The sequence below is a fragment of the Anthonomus grandis genome, chromosome 17 (assembly GCF_022605725.1).
Source record: "Anthonomus grandis grandis chromosome 17, icAntGran1.3, whole genome shotgun sequence".
In the NCBI taxonomy this organism is placed as follows: Eukaryota; Metazoa; Arthropoda; class Insecta; order Coleoptera; family Curculionidae; genus Anthonomus; species Anthonomus grandis.
Window position 1 is genome coordinate 16,917,203 of NC_065562.1, and position 24,192 is coordinate 16,941,394.

The 24,192-nt window shown below is 28.9% G+C and overlaps 1 protein-coding gene across 1 annotated transcript in view; it reads left to right on the forward strand.

Moving 5' to 3' along the window:
* The window catches only part of LOC126746434 (uncharacterized), a 74,304-nt gene that overhangs the window by 26,949 nt on the left and 23,163 nt on the right, over positions 1-24,192 (forward strand). Inside the window, exons 4-8 of the mRNA XM_050454686.1 lie at positions 4,630-4,728; positions 6,761-6,941; positions 22,759-22,971; positions 23,300-23,450; positions 23,509-23,680. Of these exons, the coding sequence (XP_050310643.1) occupies positions 4,630-4,728; positions 6,761-6,941; positions 22,759-22,971; positions 23,300-23,450; positions 23,509-23,680 (816 nt within the window). The remainder of the gene's footprint in view (positions 1-4,629; positions 4,729-6,760; positions 6,942-22,758; positions 22,972-23,299; positions 23,451-23,508; positions 23,681-24,192) is intronic.

Consider the following 24,192-nt stretch of genomic DNA (forward strand, 5'->3'; position numbering starts at 1 on the left):
CAATTTTTTACTGGTAAGTTGTGTGGGGTGGGTGGGGGGCTAAGGGTAGGATTAATAAAAAACTATTTTTTGCAGAAAATAATTGCCTAAGAAAAAAATGCTTTTTAAGAAAATTATAGATGATAAAAAAACCTATAGTGTCTGTATGTATACTTTTCTCACATAACCTTAAGGTTTTCGAGTAAAACGTGAAAAAAATTTATTTTATTTCTCGAAAGCAAGACGAGTTTATAGCAGTTGTGCTATTTTTTATCATAAATAAGTGGAAATTATTTTTTTTTTAAATAAGTCATTAATTTCATTTTTTTTTGTTCTATACAACTTTTCCTTATTTTTACCTTATTTCGCAAATCGATACCAATATTCTAATAGGATGTATTTCACAAAACCCAAATTTTTCAGGAGGAGGAACAAACCGTATATTTTTTTAAGTATTTAAGAAAAAAATGCTTTTTTTTAACACCTTTGTTTTTCTATTATTTGTTTTAGATTATGAGGTTTTTTTTCACTGGGTTACGTATTATTTTAATATTATGACTTTATTGGATACGTAACATATTTCTTTGTAGTTGTCATGTTAGCACGATAACTAAATTCTAAATATTGTGGGTTAAGACAAATTAAACAACGATTATATTTAAAATGAATTTACTTTATTCCTTATCAAAACTTTTTTAAAGAAAAAAATTAGGAAACAAAAGTTTAATTTAAAACAAATATTGAAAAACTAATCCAAATTTTTACAAAATGTTTATTTATCAGTTTTTTTTAACTGTTGTAAATCCATCCATTTTTTCTTTGAAATTTCTAACCTTTTACTGTATAAGGGCCTGGGTACGTATTCATCCAAGGTCATTCTTTTTTGTCTTTGTGGTAAAATTGCATACGGGTCGTCGTATTTAGTTTTACACAAGATTTCCCCCGAAGGTAAATATTTTAGACATCTTAAGTCTGCCACCTTTAACGGACTGTTTAATTTTCCCGGGCGAATTGAGTTATATCTTATCAAGTTCGGATTGTCAAAATTAAGAAAGTACGAGTGGTTTAAAAAATTCAACTTTTAAAGGCATTGGTTTTTTTCTGGCATCTTTTATAATATTAATGTAGTCTGTAGGTAGAAAAATATCTTTTTCCTTCAATCGTCTCTCAATAAGGCTATGAGAAGAGTCACACTCCATTTGAGTGTGACCCTTCTCAAGAAATTTTTGTTCAATTCAATTGCAAGAAAGGACAATGCATTGGACAGAACGACATTTTTATTTTGATAACCGCAACTGTCCGAGTATAAAATAATAGCTTTTTTGTCTGCCTCCAAAGCTGATGTCAGATGTTTGATGATGCAGGTTACAAAAACCGAATAACATAGTTCCCCTTCTGTTTCATTTTTGCATGCATGGCTTGACAAGTTGTGGATGGTAAAATTGTGTATCTGCAATTTTGTTTTATAATACAAGGAGCTTGCTTGTAATTGAGGACATAATTTGACGGCCTGTACGTCCATTATAAAGCAATAAATAGACTGATCTTGTGCTTTCTTCTTGTCGAAGTCTTTTTCCTTTCGAGCATGATCTTTTGCTAAAATATCATTCTGATAAACATTTTCGTCAATCTGATTCATTTTGTAGCCACAGCATAAATCGCACTGATCCATTCTAGGCTTGAACAATGCAAGATTCATTTCGTCAAACTCTTTTAAAAAAGTACTCATTGACAAGGGCAGCACATCTTCGTTTAGACATTTGTTTTTATAAAGTTGAAATACGTCAGTTTTTTATTTAAAATCTTCCTCTAGATATGCAGTAGTGACTTTCAATTTTCAAAACTATCTAAAAATAGGTGCAACTGTTCTAGCTTTTTATTTTGTTCAACTGAATGTACTGACGTATTTTTTTATTAGTCTTATTTTTGTTTATGTCCTCCTGATTATTTTGTATTCCAAACACTGATCCCTTATTAACCCAGTGCCTAACCACTCGTTCTTTTATACCTAGTTTGCACACTTGGCGTTTTCCGTCCTTAATTTTTAAATAGTACTGAAAGGAACCTTGTCTTCTGGATGGATTTTTTGTGTAACTTCTTTTTCTTTCAACGTAACTAGCCATGTGCAAAACGTAAAGCCTTTTTTGCTCCCAGGACATATTCCAAAATGTTTTAAAAATTGATTGTCGGATTTGTTCTCACATTAGGTGGCAGAAACGATTTGCTACTTTTTTACAAAAACTCCACATACATTTAGTTCCAAGTATTCTTTTCTCTTTTTTTTTGTATCGTGTTTAACTGTCCCGTCTTTAGATCTTGTGTATCCAATGTACTCTTCTCCCATCATTCTTTTTCTTTTGTTGATATTTTTATCCTATAATTCTTTATTAGCTTTTTTCTTCCTTCTTTTTTCAGCTATTTTTATATCTGTAAAAAAAAAGAAATTGATTCTCAAATAGGTTTTGCAACCCAAAATCGAATAAGATGGGAGAAGATTTTTGAATAGGGGTCCAATAAAAGTAAAGCTTCTTTATTTAAATATCGACGTTCGACTTTTATGAAGTTATCTTTAGGACACTACAATGGTAAACGGATTTTTAGATTTATTGGGCCTCTACCCAACAATTTTCTCCCATCTTTAGTATTCTACTGATGTTACTGTACTAAATCTGGGGTATCTTCATCTGGGTTATTTTGATTTTGTTCTTCATTTAAGTCGCCTTCTTGTGATAGTCGTATAAATTCGGAATCAAAATTATTATCTTTGGGCTCTTGTACATTTTTAGCTTGGCAAATCTTGCTTTTAAGTTCCAATAGAGATAGGTCATCTTCATCTATTTCATCCGTTTGGGGTGCTTCAATAGTATTATTTAAGTCGGTTATTGGCAGATTGTCATAGATTACGTCTGCGGAATGCAAAAAATCAACGTTCACGCTGTCATTATTAAAAAGTTATTGTCATCTTCGTTAATTACTTCTAAATCGTAAGGCACATTGTACATCGTATCGTTAATATTTACTTCGTCATTGATGGAATTTGGGTTCATTAGTAATAGTTTCGGTTTGATTTAAAGCCAATGTCATTATCTTTGCTACTCTATTAGAGATCTAAAACAAATAGTCCGTTTAAGTAAAAGGCTTACAATATCTACCCTTAACAAAATTTAAAAGTAAAATAAAAAAATAAATAGCTATAACCAGTTTCACTCTAAATAAAAAAGTTCTTTTTCGTTCAATTTCTATCGGTGTCACAGTATTTTTTTTTAATTTATAATTTGGCTTAAAATGCCTAAATTATAAATTATTCTTATAGATTTTGCTCAGATAAACCCATACAAATACATTTATTTATAGCTCTAATACGACCTAAGCCACAAAATACATGGTATCGTTACATCGTATTAAACAGTAATTTTTATAAATATGTCGTATCCAACATGGGTTATTCAGAATAACCTAATTATTTAAAAAGCAAATATTGTTACTATAATTTTATAGTATAAATAAATGTAAATGCATTAAGAAAATGATAGATATTACAATGTAACTTACCTTCGACATTTTAAAAATATAGACACTTAAGATACCCTTTTTAATTGTAATAATGCAACAAAGTATAGACAAAGTCACTCACTTAGTAAAACCATGGAGCGACTGTGGTATACGACCAATTAGAAAGAAAAAAATCAGCTGTTTTATTTACGACATATTAGAAAAGGCGCCTAACAAATATTTCTAGTTAAATGATTTTTACGATATATTAGAATTCGAAGGAACATAGTGAATTGAAACCATTTTTGTAAAAAAACGTAAAATCGGAAATTTGTGAGATACGTCTTCTTATATTAGAATATTGGTATCGAAATAAAGCATTGTCTAACAAATTTCTTGTATTGTATATAATAAAATTATTTTATATGTTTGTTTACAAATGTGACACACTTTTGTTCTGTTCAAAAAAATGTTTCAAGGCATTCTTTTATCTTTAGTCAAAATTTTCAAAAATCCTGTGTACCCCCATTATTTTACTTTTAGATAAAATTTTCAAAAATTTATGGAAGTCAATTTTTGATAATTTACAAGGCAATAAAATTTAAAATTCCAAATTTAAAACATTTTTTATCTATGGTTCAGGGCACCCCAAGAAACTTAAAAATGTTAAAATTTTTCACCGTTTTTCAGTACAAAATAATAAATTTCCATATAATGACTCACAAACACCCCAGCATTCAACCTTTTTAACCACCCTTTTATTCTCCCAAAACTCTTTGAAAAAACCCTATTTTACACCTAAACAAATAAATTCTTGTATCAAACATACACGTCAAAATTTAAAAAAAAACGTCTATTTTGAAGAGAAAAAAACAACATTATGTACTAGTACATGTATATGTACAAACCCTATTGATTTCCCGTTAGGGTCGAGGTTTAATGACTTTAAAACAGATCAAGCATGTGGAGATTAACAACTACGATAAAACGTTATATTTCACTTAATGGCAAAATCGATGATATAAGGATTTAACCCCCTGGAAAAAAGTCAATAATTAAAAAAAAATCAGAGAATTAGGATAATTTTAATCCGATTTTCATCCTTAAATTAAGGAAATTTACCATTTTATGATGGTTTCATTTTTTTTTTATTTTCAGGTTACGTTCGATAGTTTTACACTGGGTCGATTTGTGTCGTTTACAATCGACGGGTGTCCAGATGGTGCCTTACAAATTACGGAGTCCAATCGACCTCAGGTATGGTTTTCTAGTGAAAAATTGTGAAAATGTGTGGTGCATATCCATTGAGTATATGCATCCGTATTGGTTTTTCTCAAGAGAGACCCAGCAAATGCATTTTATTTATTTTTAAATTAATTATAAAAATGACAGTCATATCCAATTTAGTTATGCACTACAAAATACGTTTTTTTGTATTCTGTCTCTTTATAGTTGAACAACAAAGATGTTATTCAATTTAAAATTTGTTAAATTATATCAAAAAGGACGTCGTATCCATTAAAATTATGAACGAAAATTGTAAAAAGGGAACATAATTTGAATTTAAAATGACTAAAATTATTGAAAATTCAAGGCACGAATTTTCAAAAACTGACTTAAGGAAAACCAAAGAAGATTTTGAAATTTGTTAATTCAAAATCAAAATTAAATAATGCACATAAATCATATTTCTTATGAGAAACCCAATAGTATGACTTTTAATTGCAATTTACTTAATTAAATATGAAAATGAGCGTTGTATCTAATTTGGTTATGCACCACAATATACTTTTTGTGTATTTACAACTTTGTTGCTCTTGAACAGATTTATATAAGAGCAACGAGGACGCGAAGCTATGAACCAAAATGCTTTAGTTATAACCCACGATAAATTTCTCTGCATCCATTTAAATTATGCATAACAAAACAGACCTCGTATACGCATAATTACTCACATTACTCCAACTTCTATGAAAGAACTCGTTGACGAATTTCCCAATTTTTCCCAAAACATACTGGACCAACAGATTCCAATTCAGACCCTTAAATTTCGCAACTTTCCTACACAAACCTTTTATTACCCAGGATAAATTTCCCTTAAGTCAATAACAAAAGGGGGATGATTTACAAGGGAAATTCACCATTTTGGTGCATATCCATTGAGTATATGCATCCGTATTAGTTTTCCTCAAGAGAGACCCAGCAATTGTAATTTATTTATTTTTTAATTAATTATGAAAATAACAGTCATGACCAATTTAGTTATGCACCACAAAACACTTTTTTTAATATTCTGTCTCTTTATAGGTGCATTTTTATTGCTCTTAAGCAGATTTACATAAGAACAACAAAGATGTTGTTCAATTTAAATTTTGTTAAATTATATCAAAAAGGACGTCGTATCCATTAAAATTATGCACTAAAATTGTAAAAAGGGAGCATAATTTAAATTTAAAATGACTAAAATTATAGAAAATTCAAGGGAGGAATTTTCAAAAACTGACTTCAAAATCAAAATTAAATTATGCACATAAATCATATTTTTTACGAGAAACCCAATATTATGACTTTTAATTGTAATTTACTTATTTAAATATGAAAATGAACGTTGTATCTAATTTAGTTATGCACCACAATATACTGTTTGTGTATTTACAACTTGAGCAGATTTACATAAGAGCAACAAAGACGAGACCCTATGAACCAAAATGGTTTAATTTAAAATATATGAAAATATATCAAAAAGAGCGTCACATCCATTTAGATTATGCACAAAAATCGTAAAAAGGGAACGTAATGTAATGGAAATTCAACTTTAAATTGAAATAACAAAATGGTTGAAACTATTAAAAATTCCAGGGTTGAATATTCAAAAAATGGCTTTAAATCGTTTTTTTACAAATCAAAATTTAATTTTATCACTTTTGGAATATCAATATTAAAAAGTGCAAAAATTTAACAATTTTTTATTCCTAATCAAAATTTCCTAACATACTAAATACTCTCAATTCTGTGAATTTTCTTGGAAAATTATAAAAAAACTAAAACAGACCTTGCATCCATTTAAATTATGCATAAATGAACAGACCTCGTATATGCATAATTACTCACATAACTCAAACTTCTATGAAAAAACTCGTTGACAAATTTCCCACTTTTTCCCAAAACCCACTGGTCCAACAGATTCCAATTGATTACCTCTAGATTTCGCCTATAAATCTCCCTTAAGTCAATAACAAAAGGGGGATGATTTAGAAGGGAAATTCACCATTTCTTTGGATATTTCCAGGTGGGTGGGTCATGGTGTGGGACCTCGTGGGGTCCGGTTGTTTACTACAGCGAAACGAAATCCATCACCATTCACGTGAACCTGTACAAATTGTCCAAAGTGGAAAACGGTTACAATTTCGACTATAGGATGGAGTATAAGTTCTTAAGGAAAAGGGCGGCCATAGTCCGATACGGTGGAAGTAAGTGGGAATTTTTTTATGTAATGTTCAATTATAGATAAAGTGTCTTTTTAGGGTTTAAATATCGAAGGCGTAAAAGTGAGTTAAGCTTATTGCTTGTAAAAGAGTCACATATTAGCACGCTAAAAATTTACGAATTTTCTTTTTTTAAGGTGGAAAGCACACACGGCTGTTTGGATGTTACACAAATATGAATTTGTTATTCTGTTTATTTGAGGGCCGTTTTTACGTGTATTTTTAAGTGAAATTGGGTCGGTTGGAAAATGCGGCAAAAATGTCCGTATTTTTATCGAATGGACGTGTAATAGGGTCGAGATATGTCACGTATTGCTTTGGCCGGATGTTCTGATCCTCCGTGGAATTTCAATAAAGTTATATTATAAGTGCTATGGTTTTTAAGGTGAAAAAGGGGTAATTGGGGTGATATTGTTAATAATTTTTTTTTATTAATGAAAGGGAAACTTGGGAATTTTTTTAAAAGTCCTTTTTTATTTTTTTATAGCATCAAAATTTAAATATTTGTGAGATTTTTTGAAAAATTAATTGGTTTACTTTCGGTAAAAAAATGTGGAAAAAAAATTTCGTCATGGTTTTTAAGGACAAAAAAACCAAAAATGGTAAAAAAAATCATATTATGTACAAAAGTATTTTTTTTCGAAAAAGTGTAAAAGTCAAAATTTTCAAAAATGTACGATAATACGTCAAAAAATCAAAATTTAGAGTCAACGTAACCAAATTATGTAGAGAATATGTGTACAAATTTTCAAAATGGTCAAATTTTTCATGTACATTTTGTAAGACCTTTGTACTAATAATGAATACATAATACACAAATTTTAATGCATTTTGTACAAATATTTCATAAAATTCATACAAAGGTTTTATGACTTTTTAATTAACAAAGAAATCATGCATGTTGATATTCGGCATTTTGGTACTAATTCTTGGATATTTTGTACAATAGTTAAAACGATGAATGCATTATTATTTGTACTAATTTTCATACATCGTACTATTAAAATGGTACAATATTTTAAAACAGGAAAGCAGTTCCACAGAATTTATTTTATTAAATTACTTTCGGTAGTTTTTGAGAAAATCGAGTTTAAAGGCAAAAAGTTGGTGTAAGGAACCTTAGGGATAACCACTTGGTTTAACTCTGGATAACTTGGTAAATTTTGGTTAGATGTTTTTGGACCTAAATTAATATTTTCAGAGAATTTAATTCTGAATCCAGAGCAATTTATTTTATTAAAAAATGTTGAGTAGTTTTTGAGAAATTTGAGTTTAAGGGACAGAAAGTCGGTTTAATAGACCTCAGGGTTCACTACTTGGTTCAACTCTGGATAACGTGGTAAATTTTGGTTAGATGTTTTTGGACTCAAATTAATATTTTTAGAGAATTTAATTCTGAATCCAGAGCAATTTATTTTATTAAAAAATGTTAAGTAGTTTTTGAGAAATTTGAGTTTAAGGGACAGAAAGTTGGTTTAATAGACCTCAGGGTTCACTACTTGGTTTAACTCTGGATAACGTGGTAAATTTTGGTTAGATGTTTTTGGACCTCAATTAATATTTCCAGGGAATTTAATTCTGAATCCAGAGCAATTTATTTCATTAAAAAATGTTGAGTACTTTTTGAGAAATTTGAGTTTAAGGGACAGAAAGTCGGTTTAATAGACCTCAGGGTTCACTTCTTGGTTTAACTCTGGATAACTAGGTAAATTTTGGTTAGATGTTTTTGGACTTAAATTAATATTTCCAGAGAATTTAATTCTGAATCCAGAGAAATTTATTCTTTTAAAAAATGTTGAGTAGTTTTTGAGAAATTTGAGTTTAAGAGACAAAAAGTCGGTTTAATAGACCTCAGGGTTCACTACTTGGTTTAACTCTGGATAACGTGGTAAATTTTGTTTAGATGTTTTTGGACCTAAGTTAATATTTCCAGAGAATTTAACTCTGAATCCAGAGAAATTTGTTGCATTAAAAAATGTTGAGTAGTCTTGGAGAAATTTGAGTTTAAGCCAGCCTTTTGATTGTAGAAACAATAAAAATATCTTAATAGATTTTTATGTAATAATTTTTGTACATATTTACCTTTTGAAGAGGCATGAAAATTTTATAAATATTAATAAGACTTTTTTGAATGAAGCTTTTGTTACAATATATTCTTAAACAAGTAAAATTTTTAAGAAGTAAATCAAAATTCGTAGTTTTGTATTTATTATTGTATATTTCGTAAGAAAAGCCATAATATACGAATTTTAATACATTTTGTAGAAATATTTGCTTTAAATTGTACAGATATTTGAAAAGAAAACCAAGTAAGGTCTTCTAGGTGTACTAATTTTTGTACATATTGTTCCCTGAACTGAAAAATCAAGAGCTTGGAATCATAAGTTTTATTTTTTAATTAATAATGTTAGGATTTGGCAATCAATCCAAATTTAAGGTCAACATTTTCAAAAATCAAGTCGATTTTTGAAAACTGGCTCTTTCTAGGGATGTAGAATTCACATTTAAAATCTATATTTAAAAAAAAGGGCAGTTTAAGGGTCGTTTTAATTAAAAATCCTAATTTATGGTTCAAACTGACCAGTAAAAAAATAAAATTTATCTAAATGTCTACCAACCATTATTTTTTTGAAAGCAAAGGTCAAAATTACCTAATACCTAATTGTCCCTAAGAACTTAGTTTTTGGCTCGAAATCGGTCAATTGGAAGTCCAAAATTAAGCCTCAAAACTCAATTGAAGGTGGTCAAGGGGACTAAGAATAAGAATTCCATTTATTCTGGCTATTTTTTATTATCCAGAAAAAACCGAAACAAATTCCCACAATACCCGGAGGGATTCGTCGATTTTTAGTAACTTTCAGTGCTCCCATCCGATCGGGATATTTACGCCTCAATAAATATTGGTTTACTCACGGTCTGGCAGACGGGATCTGATTCCTCGTATCGATGTCGGCGGCTTTTTATAGGATTACGGCAGGTCGATGGTCCTTAAAGTACGGAGAGGCTTTTTCTCCCTTATTAAGTATCAAACCCCGTATCCGTACCTCTTATTATCATTTCAAAATATTGCACTTTGATTTATCGATTCCAAAAACGCGAAGTGTCTATCTCATTTTGTTGTCGAGATATTGGGGTTTTAATGTAAAAAGTCCAATTATGTGTCGGTTTTTCTCCGTAAATATCGAAAATTTCAAAAAGTCACGAGAGACATTAATGGCTTATTTTTTTTAAAAAATTGTTTTAAAATAGTATTAACTTAAAATCATAATTGTCGCAATAGATATATTTTGGCGCCCAACAGTGTGAACCAAACTTTATTCTGTTTGCAAACCTTATTATTTCATCCTAAGGAGCCGATTGATACCTATGTCGATTATAGTATACCAGTTGTTTTTATTTTTTTTTAAATAATTATTTATAATAGCACATTTTCAATTACGTCTAACAAGGCATCGTAAATATTTTTATTTATAAAGTAGTAGTAATTAAATATAATTTGTCATGTTGGATATATTTTGGCGCCCAACAGTGCGAACCTTCAAATTCTTTATTATATTCGCAACCCTCTACTAAGACGAATGATTTCACCCTAATGAGCACTAACTGACCTAATGCTTATTCCTAGAGAAATAAATGTTAGAAATAGTGGTACGTTGCCAGGTCCAAAAGTCTCTGATCATGAGTTTTTATTTTGGGATTTAATGATACACCATTATAAAATATCCAAATATTTACGATATTCAAGGCATAGGGTAATTCTATAATAATATATACTATTGAATGATAAAATAACTAATTAACTCTAAAACAAGAAACAAATTATTTCTAAATAATCAGCTTTCAAAATCAAAGAATTATTAATGAATTAAATAATTAATTAAATGTCCGGTATTCCTTAAAATTAAGTCAACAGGTAATAAAATTGTTATGAATACAACAGTAATTTATGATTTTTTATTCAAACTGTTTTCAGATTTATCAATTCCCTTTTAAATTCTAGGTAAAATTTTCTTATTTTTTAAATTTCATTCAGTTGGGCCACAAATTCATTGACAAATTCATCATTATTTTATTATATTTTAGACAGTATTTTCCAATCCAAGGACTCAATACATAAATTCATAATTATTGTGTTAAAAAAAGCTTAGACGACATAGAAAAACGTTTAGATTGATTGTATTAGTAAACCTGTTAGAATAAGACTAGTTTTAATGCACAGACCGCTAAAAAGTCATTTAAAAAAATTTATTCGGGTATAAAGCAGAATTAATCAATTTAAATATCCATTTCATTATACCGCTTGGGATTCCTTATAAACCACAAAAGTATGTACCAGTACATTGAAAATCCCACTTTATATTAATTAGTTCAGTATTTTTATATAATATATATTTATGGTAAAACTACCAGATTTATTGATCTATTAAATTACAATTTCAAGGTAAATATTTTAATGGTTACAAGTAAATAGTTTATTAACGTCTCACTGTTAAACATAACAACTGTGCGTTATAAAGTAAATATTCTTACTTAATTTAGTGTCTTACATTTAATGAACTTCACTACTTGACCTAAGATTAAAAAGGTTTCACCAAGGCTTAGTGCTTTATTTTTATTTTTTATATTATTAAATTATTTATTTTTTTCATGCAGTGGTGTATAAATTCAATATCCCATGAGTTGTTATCCCAATATCCATTACAATAATCGTTAGGAAAGGATTGAAAAAAATTGGTTTGAAGTTTTTAGTAAATTTTTGGTTTTGGTATATTTATCAACCGTATATGGTCAAGCTATATTTATTAAATTGTAAAATGTATTTATATCATATATAAAGGAGTTCATTTCGGGATTTAAAAAAATTGACACCTATGAGATTCTTCTGGACAATCACTGTTTTTCGTTCATAATATCCAATCTAATAACACTGTTTTTTTACTAAATGTTCAGATATAAAATTACCTCAAATTTAAATAAACAGTGTTGTTAAATTAAATATTGCATATGTATATATAATTAAACCAAAAATCATTAATATATTGTAATAAACTTATTGCGTTAAATAATAAAAATACCGCATGAATTTCTGTTAAAGAAAAATCAGTTAAAACCGTATAAGAAATTGGCCATTTTCCGCTATATTTATCAAAAAAAAATGTAAATTTATTGAGCCAGTTTGAATTGTTATATAATCACGCTGGGATCAAATCATTTTAAAAACTGGAGATCCGCATTCATTTCCCTCTTTAGCGAACCCTACTCTTACTCCTACCACATAAAACAAAATTCTGTTTTAAAAAAAAAATCGCTTTGCTATCTGAAACATGATAGGTTGGACAATACTACCAGTGGCATCTAAATGTTAAATGACCTTTCTATTATTGGATTTCCGAATAGAGGATATTAAGAAGTCATTTTGTTTTTTGCTGAAAATATATACAGTAAGATGTTTGCCAGTAAACTGAATATACCCCAGATGATGGTACCCATGAAACATCAAACCGATTATCAGATTTGCGATTAAGTTGTGATAATATTTTTAGAGACCCCATTACTTTTATTTGCCTGCAAATTTCTTGTCAAATTGAAAATATTATTAGGTTTTAAAATATTTTTCATTTTTATTTATAAAGAAGTCCTATCCCTAAAATGAGTCCCTAATAAAGTTCTTTCAGTTCCTTACTTGCTTAGTCAAATAATCAGCATGTTTAAAATTATAAAATTAGAACTAAACACATTTGAAATATAATTCGAGCATTCTTCTTTGTATTTTCTTAAATGACAAGCAAGTTTAAAAGTTTCACAATAATAATGGCCACAATAACCATAAACTCCTATGTGTATTTTTGATGCGATACTTTACGTAAAACAAATAAGTATTATAACTTTTTTTAGTTCTTTCTTTTAAGTAATATGCGTAGAGAGCGTCAGCTATAAATTTAACAATATCAGTTCCAAGATCACAATTTAGCTTTAAATTGTGTTATTGTGATCTCAAAAGAACCTTTACAATCATTACACTTATTATATAAAAATTTCCTTTTTTTTTGTAGGACTTTGGCCTCTCGCAACAATAGTAATTAAACCACTAGGTAATAAGATATTAGAAACGTTTTCTGTTTTATTAAATAAACTAACAAAGGTATCTGACATGTGTAATTCATTAAAAGAATTAGTAAGAGAAGCAAATAGAAATTAAAATTTTAAAAAAAATATGGTAAATTAATAATTAATAACTAAAAAATAGTAGAGTAAATAGTAAAACAAAACAAATTTACGTAAATTAAAAACAAAAGTTATAATAAAGCATTAGTTATAGAATAAACCCAATGAACACCCGCGTCGGCATCCTTTAGTGTAACAACAAACGCATTGACTTAAACCTTAAACATTACGCAATTGCATCAGCTGTCTCTTTTTCGCACCCACAGTTGGAATAACTTATTAGTTATTAACTCTAGTTTTTTAAATTATGTCGGGTTACTCAAACAGCTTATAGAGTACTCAAATAACTATACATGTTGAATTAAAATAAAAATATTAATCCTATACGCAACGGTGTTTTGTTACCCTCCAAATTGTCGAAAATCCTGAATTTGGTTTATTCTTTTATCATAGTAAAAAAATTCTAGTTTTTTAAAATACGTCGGCTTTTTCAAAAAGCATCTATAGTAAGTATCTACAAACATTGTAGTATAATCCCTTAAAAAATCATATTTTTTCACTCCTAGCAATGGTGCTTTTTTACCCTTCAAATGTCGAATATACCGAATTTGGACTCTTCTTTTATCATAGTAAACAAATTATAGATTTTTAACATTGGTCAACTTTCTCAAACGGTATATCCAGTAAGTACGGTGTTTTTTTTGCTTTTTAAACGACCTATATCGAGTTTAAAATAATTTTTTTCCGATTAAATTTTACATAATTTTTTTAATTGTGCCGACATAACAAAACTAATAAAGAGGAATTTTTTGCGAGAAAATGCATCTAAAGTTTTGCAAGTGTTGAGTAAACTATCAATTTTCATAAGCGCCGCTTCGACATCGCGCGCGACCGTGAGCCGGCAACCGCCGTTGCTGGTGTTCCGTTGCTAACATTACTCCGGTATAAAACAGTACAATAACTAGGAAAATAATTAACGTATTTACATTTTCATAATAATAATAATAAAGTAATAATTTTGTATATGTTGATAATGTTTTGCCGAAACAAAACCAACCTTTTGGGAAAATTTTCTCAATATAATATTTTATGCAAAAACATTGTTTTTCATCAACACAGCCCTTACACCCCCCACCCACCCCAAACATTTGCCCAATAAAAAATTCTGTTGGAAAAATCACTGTTTTTCGTTCATAATATCCAATCTAATAACGCTGTTTTTATACGAAATGTTTAAATATAAAATTACATCAAATTTACATAAACAGTGTTATTAAATTAAATATTGCATATATATTTTATGCAAAAACATTGTTTTTCATCAACAGAGCCCTTACACCCCCCACCCACCCTAAACAATTGCCCAATAAAAAAATTCTTTTGAAAAATCACTGTTTTTCGTTCATAATATCCAATCTAATAACACTGTTTTTATACGAAATGTTTAGATATAAAATTACATCAAATTTAAATAAACAGTGTTATTAAATTAAATATTGCATATATATTTTATGCAAAAACATTGTTTTTCATCAACAGAGCCCTTACACCCCCCACCCACCCTAAACATTTGCCCAATAAAAAATTCTTTTGAAAAATCACTGTTTTTCGATCATAATATCCAATCTAATAACGCTGTGTTTATACGAAATGTTTAGATATAAAATTACATCAAATTTAAATAAACAGTGTTATTAAATTAAATATTGCATATATATTTTATGCTTTTATGCAAAAACATTGTTTTTCATCAACAGAGCCCTTACACCCCCCACCCACCCTAAACATTTGCCCAATAAAAAAATTCTTTTGAAAAATCACTGTTTTTCGATCATAATATCCAATCTAATAACACTGTTTTTATACGAAATGTTTAGATATAAAATTACATCAAATTTAAATAAACAGTGTTATTAAATTAAATATTGCATATATATTTTATGCAAAAACATTGTTTTTCATCAACAGAGCCCTTACACCCCCCACCCACCCTAAACATTTGCCCAATAAAAAATTCTTTTGAAAAATCACTGTTTTTCGATCATAATATCCAATCTAATAACGCTGTGTTTATACGAAATGTTTAGATATAAAATTACATCAAATTTAAATAAACAGTGTTATTAAATTAAATATTGCATATATATTTTATGCAAAAACATTGTTTTTCATCAACAGAGCCCTTACACCCCCCACCCACCCTAAACATTTGCCCAATAAAAAATTCTTTTGAAAAATCACTGTTTTTCGATCATAATATCCAATCTAATAACACTGTTTTTATACGAAATGTTTAGATATAAAATTACATCAAATTTAAATAAACAGTGTTATTAAATTAAATATTGCATATATATTTTATGCAAAAACATTGTTTTTCATTAACACAGCCCTTACACCTCCCACCCACCCTAAACATTTGCCCAATAAAAAATTCTTTTGAAAAATCACTGTTTTTCGATCATAATATCCAATCTAATAACACTGTTTTTATACGAAATGTTTAGATATAAAATTACATCAAATTTAAATAAACAGTGTTATTAAATTAAATATTGCATATATATTTTATGCAAAAACATTGTTTTTCATCAACAGAGCCCTTACACCCCCCCACCCACCCTAAACAATTGCCCAATAAAAAAATTCTTTTGAAAAATCACTGTTTTTCGTTCATAATATCCAATCTAATAACACTGTTTTTATACGAAATGTTTAGATATAAAATTACATCAAATTTAAATAAACAGTGTTATTAAATTAAATATTGCATATATATTTTATGCAAAAACATTGTTTTTCATCAACAGAGCCCTTACACCCCCCACCCACCCTAAACATTTGCCCAATAAAAAATTCTTTTGAAAAATCACTGTTTTTCGATCATAATATCCAATCTAATAACGCTGTGTTTATACGAAATGTTTAGATATAAAATTACATCAAATTTAAATAAACAGTGTTAACACATCTCGTGAGAGTTATATATTTTATGCAAAAACATTGTTTTTCATCAACAGAGCCCTTACACCCCCCCACCCACCCTAAACATTTGCCCAATAAAAAATTCTTTTGAAAAATCACTGTTTTTCGATCATAATATCCAATCTAATAACACTGTTTTTATACGAAATGTTTAGATATAAAATTACATCAAATTTAAATAAACAGTGTTATTAAATTAAATATTGCATATATATTTTATGCAAAAACATTGTTTTTCATCAACAGAGCCCTTACACCCCCCACCCACCCCTAAACAATTGCCCAATAAAAAAATTCTTTTGAAAAATCACTGTTTTTCGTTCATAATATCCAATCTAATAACACTGTTTTTATACGAAATGTTTAGATATAAAATTACATCAAATTTAAATAAACAGTGTTATTAAATTAAATATTGCATATATATTTTATGCAAAAACATTGTTTTTTCATCAACAGAGCCCTTACACCCCCCACCCACCCTAAACATTTGCCCAATAAAAAATTCTTTTGAAAAATCACTGTTTTTCGATCATAATATCCAATCTAATAACGCTGTGTTTATACGAAATGTTTAGATATAAAATTACATCAAATTTAAATAAACAGTGTTATTAAATTAAATATTGCATATATATTTTATGCAAAAACATTGTTTTTCATCAACAGAGCCCTTACACCCCCCACCCACCCTAAACATTTGCCCAATAAAAAAATTCTTTTGAAAAATCACTGTTTTTCGATCATAATATCCAATCTAATAACGCTGTTTTTATACAAAATGTTTAGATATAAAATTACATCAAATTTAAATAAACAGTGTTATTAAATTAAATATTGCATATATATTTTATGCAAAAACATTGTTTTTCATCAACAGAGCCCTTACACCCCCCCACCCACCCTTAACATTTACCCAATAAAAAAATTCTGTTGGAAAAATCACTGTTTTTCGTTCATAATATCCAATCTAATAACACTGTTTTTATACGAAATGTTTAGATATAAAATTACATCAAATTTAAATAAACAGTGTTATTAAATTAAATATTGCATATATATTTTATGCAAAAACATTGTTTTTCATCAACAGAGCCCTTACACCCCCCACCCACCCTAAACATTTGCCCAATAAAAAATTCTTTTGAAAAATCACTGTTTTTCGATCATAATATCCAATCTAATAACGCTGTGTTTATACGAAATGTTTAGATATAAAATTACATCAAATTTAAATAAACAGTGTTATTAAATTAAATATTGCATATATATTTTATGCAAAAACATTGTTTTTCATCAACAGAGCCCTTACACCCCCCACCCACCCTAAACATTTGCCCAATAAAAAATTCTTTTGAAAAATCACTGTTTTTCGATCATAATATCCAATCTAATAACACTGTTTTTATACGAAATGTTTAGATATAAAATTACATCAAATTTAAATAAACAGTGTTATTAAATTAAATATTGCATATATATTTTATGCAAAAACATTGTTTTTCATCAACAGAGCCCTTACACCCCCCACCCACCCTAAACAATTGCCCAATAAAAAAATTCTTTTGAAAAATCACTGTTTTTCGTTCATAATATCCAATCTAATAACACTGTTTTTATACGAAATGTTTAGATATAAAATTACATCAAATTTAAATAAACAGTGTTATTAAATTAAATATTGCATATATATTTTATGCAAAAACATTGTTTTTCATCAACAGAGCCCTTACACCCCCCACCCACCCTAAACATTTGCCCAATAAAAAATTCTTTGAAAAATCACTGTTTTTCGATCATAATATCCAATCTAATAACGCTGTGTTTATACGAAATGTTTAGATATAAAATTACATCAAATTTAAATAAACAGTGTTATTAAATTAAATATTGCATATATATTTTATGCAAAAACATTGTTTTTCATCAACAGAGCCCTTACACCCCCCACCCACCCTAAACATTTGCCCAATAAAAAATTCTTTTGAAAAATCACTGTTTTTCGATCATAATATCCAATCTAATAACGCTGTTTTTATACAAAATGTTTAGATATAAAATTACATCAAATTTAAATAAACAGTGTTATTAAATTAAATATTGCATATATATTTTATGCAAAAACATTGTTTTTCATCAACAGAGCCCTTACACCCCCCACCCACCCTTAACATTTACCCAATAAAAAAATTCTGTTGGAAAAATCACTGTTTTTCGTTCATAATATCCAATCTAATAACACTGTTTTTATACGAAATGTTTAGATATAAAATTACATCAAATTTAAATAAACAGTGTTATTAAATTAAATATTGCATATATATTTTATGCAAAAACATTGTTTTTCATCAACAGAGCCCTTACACCCCCCACCCACCCCAAACATTTGCCCAATAAAAAATTCTTTTGAAAAATCACTGTTTTTCGATCATAATATCCAATCTAATAGCGCTGTGTTTATACGAAATGTTTAGATATAAAATTACATCAAATTTAAATAAACAGTGTTATTAAATTAAATATTGCATATATATTTTCTGCAAAAACATTGTTTTTCATCAACACAGCCCTTACACCCCCCACCCACCCCAAACATTTGCCCAATAAAAAATTCTTTTGAAAAATCACTGTTTTTCGATCATAATATCCAATCTAATAGCGCTGTGTTTATACGAAATGTTTAGATATAAAATTACATCAAATTTAAATAAAGAGTGTTATTAAATTAAATATTGCATATATATTTTATGCAAAAACATTGTTTTTCATCAACACAGCCCTTACACCCCCAACCACCCCAAACATTTGCTCAATAAAAAATTCTTTTGAAAAATCACTGTTTTTCGTTCATAATATCCAATCTAATAGCGCTGTGTTTATACGAAATGTTTAGATATAAAATTAGATCAAATTTAAATAAACAGTGTTATTAAATTAAATATTGCATATATATTTTATGCAAAAACATTGTTTTTCATCAACAGAGCCCTTACACCCCCCACCCACCCCAAACATTTGCCCAATAAAAAATTCTTTTAAAAAATCACTGTTTTTCGATCATAATATCCAATCTAATAGCGCTGTGTTTATACGAAATGTTTAGATATAAAATTACATCAAATTTAAATAAACAGTGTTATTAAATTAAATATTGCATATATATTTTATGCAAAAACATTGTTTTTCATCAACAGAGCCCTTACACCTCCCACCCACCCTAAACATTTGCCCAATAAAAAATTCTTTCGAAAAATCACTGTTTTCCGTTCATAATATCCAATCTAATAACGCTGTTTTTATACGAAATGTTTAGATATAAAACTACATCAAATTTAAATAAACAGTGTTATTAAATTAAATATTGCATATATATTTTATGCAAAAACATTGTTTTTCATCAACAGAGCCCTTACACCCCCCACCCACCCCAAACATTTGCCAATAAAAAATTCTTTTGAAAAATTACTGTTTTTCGTTCATAATATCCAATCTAATAACACTGTTTTTATACGAAATGTTTAGATATAAAACTACATTAAATTTAAATAAACAGTGTTATTAAATTAAATATTGCATATATATTTTATGCAAAAACATTGTTTTTCATCAACATAACCCTTACACCCCCCACCCACCCTTAACATTTGCCCAATAAAAAATTCTTTTGAAAAATCACTGTTTTTCGTTCATAATATCCAATCTAATAACACTGTTTTTATACGAAATGTTTAGATATAAAATTACATCAAATTTAAATAAACAGTGTTATTAAATTAAATATTGCTTATATATTTTATGCACAAACATTGTTTTTCATCAACAGAGCCCTTACACCCCCCACCCATCCCAAACATTTGCTCAATAAAAAATTTTGTTGGAAAAATCACTGTTTTTCGTTTATAATATCCAATCTATAAGCACTGTTTTTGTATTAATTTTTTATCAATATACATATACATAATTATATCAAATTTAAATAAACAAACTGTGTTATTAGATTAAAAATTAACGATAAAACCAGCTGTTATTCATGCGTATTATTTTGGAAAACAATGATTTTTGAAAATAATTTTTTACTGGTAAGCTATGTGGGGTGGGTGGGGGGCTAAGGATAGGCTTAATAAAAAACCTTTTTTTGCACGAAATAATTGCATAAATTGATCGTAAGCAATTGAACAATTTACTCACCAAATACCACTTCTAAATCTAAAATAATTTCAGGATCTTATTTCAGGCAGTTGAGCGACTTAAGTGCCTTGGATAATCTTTTAAATACTCAAAAGCATTTAAAGGAAATCTTATTAAGACTTGTGTTAGAATTCTAAATAATCTGCAGTAATTTTAGGGTATATTCTAGGCATTCTAATAATCCTGTAAGATGTTTTAAGACTTTGGATCATAAAACAGATGATATTTTGAGGACCACCTATATGGAAAAGATGATAACCCTTTTAGATTACACCAAAGCCTTTGACACTGTAGATCATAATTTATTAATGGCAAATTTGCATTATGTATGTTTTAAGAGACGCTACTCAATTTTTCCAATATTATATTTAACGGGAAGAAGTCGGCGTGTCAGGATTTATCAAATATTATCTCTTGTCATACATTTATCAAAAATTAATAAAGTAATAAAAACATGTAAAGTTCACTATTACGCAGATGAGACGTAAATCATTTATTAAAATCAATCGGTCGTGAGTCGCTCAAATTTATTGATACAGATTTTCAAAAACCTTAGATCAGCATTCTCTTTATCTAGATCCAAGCCAGTATCGCTCGTTGTGACGTGCAAGGGTAGCTGACGTGTCTTTTAAAAAAAAAAAAAGCGAAAATATAAAGAATCTTGACTTTATATTTGACACTGAAGTGCGATAGCTTACTTTCACTAAGCGAAACTTTCCAAGATAGTACCTCATGTATCAGAATATAATTTCGATAAATGAAAAAAAATTCTTTAAACGTAGATAAATCCAACAGCCTTGACTCAATTAAACTGATATAACTTTAGACTGATGAGACCTAAAAAAACGAAACTTTGCAAGAAGATACCCCATGTATTAGTCTATATCTTTGATAAATTTAAAAAAAATTAACTAAAGCGTTATTGAATTATAAATTTTTAAATTTGACTAAATTCTAGCAAAAAAAAATAAATAAATCTAAGAACCTTGACTCAATTAAACTTTTATAACATTGGACTGATGAGACCTAAAAAAGCGAAACTTTCTAAGACTGTACCTTATTTATTAGTCTTTAATTTTTGGTGAGTTAAGAAAAAATGAACTTAAGCGTTTAAAAAAAAATAATAAATTTAATAGCCTTAGAATCGTAGAATAACGAGACCTAAAAAAACCTTTTTTCTTTCCATGGTTATATCCTATATAGTCTATATTCTCAGTAAATTAAAAATAAACTGAAGCGTTATTGAATTATAAATTTTTAAATTTGACAAATCGTAGTTTAAAAACAATATTAAATTCAAGAACCTTGGCTCAATTCGACTCTTATAACTGTAGATTGATGATACCTAAAAAAGAAAACCTTTGCAAGATTGTACCCTAAATAGGGTGTGAACATTTATTAGCAGATTTTTTTTTTAATTGAGTTTTTTATAGGATTGCGGCAGGTCGATGGTCCTTAAAGTACAGAGAGGCTTTTTCTTCCTTATTAAATATCAAACCCCGTATCCGTACCTATTATTATCATTTCAAAATATTGCACTTAGATTTATCGATTCCAAAAACACGAAGTATCTATCTCATTTTGTTGCCGAGATATTGGGGTTTTAATGTAAAAAATCCGGCTCGAAGGACCAATTATGTGCATGAAATTTTTCCTAAATATCTCGCTAAAATTTGAAAATTTTATATCATTCATCAACTCAAAATATTGACCAGAAGTCATTTTGAAAGTTTGTACACACATATCCTCTAGCCTAGACAAATTAATGCATTTCACTGTTTTTTGTAAAAATTTGACTGATTTTCTTTAATTTAAAATACAAAAATCTGCAATTTTTGAAGAATTTCGAGTCAAAATGTTCACTTCTTAAAATCGAAAATTTTAGTCTTCTGGTTCAAATATGACGTTGACTTTAAATTCTGATTTTTTGACGTACTATCGAACACTTTTGAAAATTTTCACTTTTACACTTTTACAAAAAAAGCTGTTGTAAATAATTTAATTTTTTTTAACTATTCTTCATTTTTTTATGCTTAAAAACCATGACGAAATTTTTTTTTCCAGATTTTGCTTACTAGTAAGAATTAATTTAATTTCCAGAAACCCAGCAAACTAATTAATTTTTCAACAAATTAATTATTAAAACACGAGGTCTCTATCTCATTTTATTGCCGAGATATTTAAGTTTTAACATAATAAATCCGGCTCGAAGGACCAATTATTTTCATAAAATTTTTCCTAAATATCTCCCTAAGTGTCAAAATTTACAAACTTATTAAAGACATATAATCTGACATCTGACCTAACCCAATCGAAATCCTTTTGCTTCCAAATATTGACCTCAAACTTGGATTGTTTTGATCCAAAAAATCAGCTGGTTGCACCAATATTTTGCCTTTATACATTCCAGCGGAACTAATTATTGTACAAACGACTACAAGGTTTTTTTTCTTGGATATTTTAGCACCCCCGCCCACTTTCCTGAACATCACGTTGCCCACCCCGATCCCGGAACCCGACTATTACCTGGGGGAACTCATAGCCGGAACGTACTGTTCCCGTATATTCAGCGACTGTGATAAGAAGCACTGCCGTCTTCAATCGCCCAACTTCCCGGGAATCTATCCCAGAAATTTGACCTGTTATTATGCCGTGCGGCAACACGAAATACCACACGGTAAGTATCGAAAATCCCGGTTTCCCTCCATAAATTGCATTTACTTGAATCCTCGATACTCGTTTAATACGGTAAGCCGCATCTGAACGGAGTGAGTGCAACTAATTCCCTGGATCTTTGTAGTAAGAGATTCCTCCCTTTTCCCTTCCCTTCCCCACTCCCGTATGCGAAACGAGATAACGTTTTCATGGGAATTCCCGGGGACTGTTTGAACGTTGATAAAGCGGGAGAATCGGGATGAATGTCCGGGATTTTCGAGTATGAATACGTCGGCTTATTATTTCACTTTGTATGTTTACCATTTCCTCCTTTGTAATCTGTTTTATAGGAAAACATGCCATAATCACTGTACGCCAACCCAAAGGGCAACTAATATCAATAAGGAGTCAATCGTCCCTTTACGGTACCGCCACCCCTAGGGAGCTGAAAGTGTGGAACGCCTGTGACGATGTACAGGATTATGTGACCGTTTATGATGGGTAAAAATTTTTTTTTCCCCCTTTTTCTTCCAGAAAACATGTTTTTTTCTATCCATAGTTACACCACTCGTGATTCGGTTATCCTAAAGTTTTGCGGAGGGGGTGAACCGGTTCCAGAGGCCGTATCCAGCGGCCACGAACTCCTTGTGGAATTCTCCACTTCTCCCTATGGAACGTTTTTACAGCCCGCACCTGTGCATAGTTTGCATGGGTTCCAGCTGGAAGTAGAGGTAAATGCATGTTATTTGAATTTAAAGAGTTTTTTCAACCTCATTTACGAGATTAAAACGAGTTCAAATATGATATGTTTATCTCCTTTTGTTGCAGAGATATTTGATTTTTAGTAAATCAGGCTCGAAGGACCAGTTATGTGTTCAAAATTTGTCATAAATACCTTAGTCGGTATCTCAAATATTGATTGTTTAATTGTTGAATAAAAACCAGAAGAAAGATGGAAAATATTAAAAAATCGTTTTACAGAGTTTTTTTATTTCTTCCAGGCAGTTGAGGGATTTCCTTCTTTCATTTTTAAAGTAACTTTTCAATGTAATTATATCCTTTTGTCTAATAAACCTTAAAACTAAATAGAGAATTTTGCGCTGATTAAAACAAGTCCGAACACGATATGTTCATCTCATTTTGTTGCAGAGATATTTGGTTTTGAACGTAAAAAATCCGGCTCGAAGGACCAATTATGTGCACAACATTTTTCGTAAATATGTCAGTTAATATCAAAAATATT